General features: G+C 37.7%; 1 protein-coding gene across 5 annotated transcripts in view; it reads right to left on the bottom strand.

Moving 5' to 3' along the window:
* Nucleotides 1-6,419, bottom strand: part of LOC110024240 (centromere protein X) — a 23,045-nt gene extending 16,626 nt beyond the window's left edge. For 2 of the 5 annotated variants that reach the window (XM_020724094.1, XM_020724096.1), the window contains exons 1-2: nt 6,339-6,419; nt 6,140-6,223 (exon numbers count right to left, since the gene is read on the bottom strand). In XM_020724094.1, the coding sequence (XP_020579753.1) occupies nt 6,140-6,223; nt 6,339-6,359 (105 nt within the window). In that variant the 5' untranslated portion in view covers nt 6,360-6,419. The other 3 variants (XM_020724093.1, XM_020724092.1, XM_020724095.1) reach the window with 2 other exon arrangements.
* Between the last annotated feature and the right edge of the window lie 225 nt (nt 6,420-6,644).

The raw sequence follows: 6,644 nt of genomic DNA, 5'->3' as shown, positions 1-6,644 counted from the left end.
GCCCACCAAAGCCGAATGCCCACACAGCTCCAAAACCGAGCCATTACAAGCCAAAACCGAATTTAAGAAGCACCAAAATTGAGCCCTACAAGGACCAAAAGCCAAAACAGAGCTGAACAAGAATTGAAAAAAAAAAAAGTCCAGTAATATGAAGCTTCAGACTTTCATAAAAATTAAAGTTCTAGCCATTTCAAGTCAAAACCAAGCCTCCAAACCCAACCAAACTTGAGCTCAACAAGAGCCAAAAGCCAAAGCCAGAGCTCAACAAGATTAAAACAGGCCCAAATATTGATATAAATTCATACTTTAATAGAAATTAAAGTTCAAGCCGTCTGTAGGTAAAATCGAGCCATCCAAAGTTAAGAAACAACCTGCATGTCTAAATATTCCAAGCATACAACTATTCCAACAGATATTTGAACAGGGGTGATGCCTCATGAGGAGCTAAACCGAGCCCCACACATGTATAAAAAAGTAAAATGAACTCTTTAGCATTCATTTTTAAGCAAGAGCAAGTCTTAAGATGCCAAAGCCTAAACCTCCCTAGCATGCATGAAAGACCCAATAAATTCTTCAATATCTCATGCTAAACGAAAGATAAGTGAAAAGTTTTAACAATACACATCCCAACATGCTTGCAAGAGGAGGAGAAATTATTCCAAAACCATGCTTCAATTATCCAAATCGCTGCCAACATAAATATGATAGGATAAACAAAGAACATGCTATATCTCCACCACTTTAAGCAAATATCCAAGTCTAACTTCTGAAACATGCTCACATTTCATCTTTCATATGCTTTTAGGGTGAATGCTTCAAAAGATACGAAAGTAAAGAGAACTAGCATGCTGTATCATCCAACAGAGCCAAGCTCAAAGGCTCGGCAGAGAGGAAAACTTAAAGGAAACCGGGCACCGAAGAAGAGGGGAGGAAAAGGGGTACCTCTTTAGTGCCAAAGTAAAAGCGCTGCAACACAAGAATTCACCTCAAAGAAATGCTCTCACAGAAATTCCCTTTCCAATCTCACAGCCAAAATTTTTTACTCTCCTCTTAGAAAACCTTTTCTCAACAACCCAAATAAAAATCAAAAGAAACTTTGTTTATAGGCCGAGAAGAGAAGAGAAGAGAAGGGAGATCACACCATCGACCCACGACACTCGAATCGGGCCAAAGAAGAAAAGGACGCGCTCCATGCTCACAGAAGGCGAAGCCACCGAAAAATCTCGGACCGAGCGGCAAGCCCAGTAGCAGTGAGGGAAGCATTGGGAAGAAGAGAATATTTTGACATTCAAGTGTACCAGGGAACAAGCTTCCCAGAGTCAAACTACCAAGAAAATGAAAACCGCAGCCTAGGGAGACTGACACGGCTTCGGGAAAGAATGTCGCAGGCAGAAGGATGTCAGGCAAGGACGAACGAGGTCAACTTTCTCTCGCGTGGAAGAGAAAGAGCTCGGTCGGCTCGAGACCGAGAAAGGGAAAGGCCAGACACGCGAACGGGAGAGGGAAGGGAGGCAGAGCTCGGGTGCGTGAGTTTAGGAATTTAGTGTTTAAAGAGGAAAGGGGGAAAATGATTTTATATAAATTAATATATATATAAATATATATACATTAAATTATATGCGATTTACTCGCGCGCGGCGACGTAACACAATGGGTGTCCTCCATATCCCCCCTAGGCAAAATCGACGCTCCGGACGTGCCGGTACAGTCCGGTTTGTCATCCTCCGGGGTCGCTCAGACGACGTCGTTGACAATCGGGTCAAAAACGCGTCAAAATTCAAATTTCACAAAATTTCCACCCGCGATCGATCGCTTCAAAAGGTTTATTCGACTCTTCGACAGGTAACAGTGCAAGTGATGTGAATTGTGACGATCGGACGCGTCGACTCTCCGAATTGTGAAGTTTTGTGCGCGGGAGTGCGAATTGTGCAAAAGGCCACCGTAAGGCTCAGAAAGGTCCTATAGGAATCTCTTTTGGGTTTCCTCATGTTGGTTTCATCCCTCTAAGTGCTAGAAGTCGATACCACACACGCGAAACTCCAGAAGAGTACAGAAGTGGGTTGAATTTATAAAACGATGCGGGTCCCATTTCTAAGGTTCTAAGATAGTCAAAGAGAGATCCTTAAGGCTAGATCCTAAATCCTAAGAGGAAGACTAGACCTCACCAAAAATGAGGTCAACAGCCACACAATAGAGAAAGCAAAAAAGATAAATAGTTAATGCAAATGCTGCCAATTAAAGACTTAACATTGATGGAAGGCTAGTTATTGCATTTGCAAGCAGCACAAACCTTCTGATAGGACCATCGGTAGTTACTTGTTATTTCTCGAGGCGTCAACAATTGCAAATCTAAAGGCAAATAAAGGATAAGAGTCAAGGGCAATGATAATAACAAACTTAAACATTTCACAAGTGGTCATCCAAAGGGATGATGATAATGGGCAATCCAACAGTATCAACTACAACTTTCCTAAGAGCGGCACCGATAAGAACACAAAAGACTTGGTAGCAACCAACCCAAAGTTGGTAAACATGGCAAAGCAAAAGAAGATGATTGTGCTCAGCTAGAAGACCATGATAAAAACAAGAAAAAAAATATGATAACAACATATAGGGATCCAACCAAAAGGTGACCTTCATTAACCCTGTGGCTAACATAAGGGTTATACTAATAAACAAGCAAAACAGTGACGGCAGCGGTGAACCCAAAGGTCAAGATGGTAGCAAACCTAGAGGTGCTGATTATGACAAACCAAAAATACAATACCATTAACAAGTAAGAAATTAACAATAATAGGCACCTAAAAGCTAAGACTTTGACAAGCCTAAAGATTGCATCTACAACAAGAGAAGACAACAGCAGCCTGCACAAATATTATGATAATAGAAGAATGGAGGTAATAATCACAAGTTTTCTGTAATGCTTTAAATGATAAAAGGTTTTTTTTTTACCGATAATAATTGTTATTTAATATTAATGAAGGAGAAAGGATGATGTTGAGAAAGGAGACTAATGTTGGTTAGAGTATTCCATTGATGTGGAACTAGTTGTATGTTCCTCAAAGTTAAACATCCTCTTATAAAAAAGTTGTGTTGGTAAACGTTATAATGTTTTGCTAGAAGATGAGTGTGTTCAGCTATATGGCAATGATAAAAACAAGAAAAAAAAAATATGATAACAACATATAGGGATCCAATCAAAAGGTGGCCAACCTTGTAGCTAACATAAGAGTCATACTAATAAACAAGTTAAACAGTGATGGCAGCAGTGAACCAAAAGGTCAAGATGGTGGCAAACCTAAAGGTGCTGGTTATGACAAACCAAAAATGTAATAGCATTAACAAGTGAGAGGTTAACGAAAAATAGGCACCTAAAAGCTAAGCCTTTGACGAACCTAAAGATTGCATCCACAGCAAGAGAAGACGACAGTGGCTTACACAAATATTATGATAATAGAAGGATGGAGGTAATAATCAAAGTTGTTTGTAATGCTTCGAATGATAAAAGGTTTTTTACCGATAACAATTGTGATTTAATATTAATGAAGGAGAATTGATGATGTTGAGGAAGGAGACTAATGTTGGTTAGAGTATTCCACTGATGTGGAACTAGTTGTATGACTAATGATCCTCAAAGTTAACCATCCTCTTATAAAAAAGTTGCGTTGGTAAGCGTTATAATAATTTGTAAGTTCTCATTTGGATGTGGTTGACATTTTTAAGAGCTTTAACAGGTGTCTCCAATGCCAAGTTTGAAGGCTCAAGGGATGCTTAAATATTTGAGCAATGCCAGTCGGATTTATAGACTTATTGTGTTCACGCACCTGTGTAGTATTGTTTCATCCATGCTTCGTAAGTTATCATTTAGACGTTGTTTCACCAAGAAACTAAAGGACCAAATTCATAGAAGTGTCTTTCGCCTCTCATAATCTTTCTGTAAAATATTTGGAAATGTTCCAACAAAAAAAACACACACACACAAATAATGGGCCACCATAGGAAGCACAGCATTAAATTGACAACATTGAAGGGTTACTTTTCATTGGAGGCCTTTTTAAATGTATTTCAACATTCTTTGTATCAGGGGAAATTAGACTCAAAGTATTTTGATCATATCCCAAGTTCACAATTGAGTTGTATATTATTTTGAGGCCTTCATGAAATTAGTTGCAACGACAAATGTCAATAAATTACCTTATATAATAGCTTGACATAAACTTGACTCCAAAAATTTGAGTTCAAGTTGGACTTGATACTATATGAGTCAGGTTCAGTACAGAAGTATAGACCCGTTTAATGCTTTTTTTGTAGGATTTAAGACAATATTCTAGAATGCATCCTCTCCTTGACTGGCTAGCAATCCTCCTTCACCTCAAAGGACCAATTTGGCTTAAGTGGATCCAGTTGAAACAAAATTTAAATGAAATATATAATAAATGAGTCACACATTAAATAGGTTTGCATCGAGTCAGTTTAGGTCAGCCATTCTAAACCACATGACAAATAGACCATTTGGGTCAAGTAATTTCATGCACAAACAAGTTCAAAACATACCCAAACCAAGCCCACTAACCTGAATTGACAACACTTGCAGCAACCATCCTTGACAAATTATGTTGAGTTGTTAGAATGCTAGAGGATTGAGCTATTTTTAATCAAATGCCATCCAATTTGATTAACTTAATCTTCTTTACAAAAAAAAAAACAAAGGAAAAAAAACTTCAACGAATTGGATTGATTTTTGTCAAATTTCTTCCATGAGCTTGACATCGCTTTTTATTGAAAGATGTAACCATGAGAAGTAGGCTAAAAAGCCTTTATATTGTCACTTGACATTTGATAATTAATAGCCACACCAAAAAAGGTGTGTACGTGTTGATAGGCAATGAACAAGTTAATGAATCTAATCATGTTTCTGGAAAGAGAATACGTGACTAAAAACATGACAAGAACATTGAAGTGAAAATAGTTTGGAGGCTATAGTAAAGATACCCCGCACACACCCCGATTGCCAATCTTAATTTGCTCATTGGTGAGATATGAGATATTAAATTTTGTATATGTGATGTCTCGAATTTAAAATGGTCAATTTGACAAAAATAGTTTTGTAAGGTTTGTACTTGTATTTGAATCTACCAAAAAACAACGATAACATCTAGCCGCCATTTTTTTACATGATATGCTTTCCTTTCTGATAATGTTCATTTACTATAAATAGCTAGCGAGCCGAAAACCTACAAAAATCTCAGCAAATGAAAAGTTGAAACACAGACAATGATAGGTGTGAACTAGCTCAATCGAACAGTGTAGGTATGAGGCTCATGCCAAGAAGTGATCAAGAGAACATTGCATTGACACAACCCAATTAAGTCATATTTGAACAACTTCACCTCTCGATTGGCCAATTCATCCAATATAGAGCTTATTAATGCTCTGAGTGCTGCTTTGGAATGGATGGATTTGTTGTATCGAGCCAAATCTTTTAGCAAGATATTCGCATCATTATGAACTCAACTGGGCTCCATATTACTTTTCCTTAATAAATTAAGTACTTATTCGATCTTTCAAATTCATTTAGAGATTTGTGTGTTGCATCGAAAAAGTGTGTCTGATCAAACTACTATTTTTATGATCCCACTCGTTCTAAAGACACTAACAAGAGCAACAACCTAGCACACTTAATAAATAATTGGAGCTGTGCTCGCCCTACAACTTTACCCAAAACTTGGTTCAACCTCAGTATTTTCATCCATAGGGTGACTTCTTAAACTATGCGTGCAGTTTTCTGCATTTTGAACACAAAAATAGAACATTACTGCTTTACTTGTCGTTTTAATTGTTATTCTTCTGTGCATCTAATGCATCTCCTAAAATAGCCCAGGCCGAGCCATTAACAAAGCGTATCCCTGTTCTCTCTTAATGCAGTAAGTACTCTCAGGCAGCCCCCGAGACAAAATGCGGAGCAAACTCAGTCACCAAAGGCAGAATTCAGGAACCAGTTCAAAGAGGCCAGACCCTCCAAATTTGCCCCAATCAGCCATTCGAACAGAACTGATACATTACACCTGCCTGATTCATCCTTTCAAAACAAATAATAATACAAAAGAAAATAATGTCTTGTCCTGAATCAAAACCGTACCTCTGTCTCGTTTAACTCCGTCTCTTCGCTCTTCTCGGCCGCTTTCCTACTCCAGGCGAGCTTGAAAATGGAGTAGATGAGGTCCTGATAATTCATAAAAAGGGGCTGAAGTTGGGACATTTCGAACCTTGTCGATGGGTAAAGAGCGGAGGGGGAGATAAAAAAAAATGTCCAGAGGGTTTAGGGTTTTTAGACTTACGCTGTCGAACGTGTTCTCCATTTGGAGGGATGGCCTGCAGGAAAAACGTTTTGCGATTTCATCAAATTATTCTCTTTTCTTCTTTCATTCTGCAATAAACACTAAGAAGATTTACACACATACCATTTAATTCCCATATTTTTATGTATATAACACCCAAACTTAATTTTCTTACATATATACCGCCTTTTACAAATGAATAAAAATATATTTTTCACTTTTTTTTAGTAAAAATAATAATATTTTTTATTAAATCATTGCAATACTTCAATAAATAACATATAATTCGAGAATAGGGGTTATAAT

The sequence above is a fragment of the Phalaenopsis equestris genome, unplaced genomic scaffold (assembly GCF_001263595.1).
Source record: "Phalaenopsis equestris unplaced genomic scaffold, ASM126359v1 Scaffold000251, whole genome shotgun sequence".
NCBI classification, from domain to species: Eukaryota; Viridiplantae; Streptophyta; class Magnoliopsida; order Asparagales; family Orchidaceae; genus Phalaenopsis; species Phalaenopsis equestris.
Note: the sequence above shows the minus strand (reverse complement) of the source record. Positions and strands in the feature narration are given on the sequence as shown.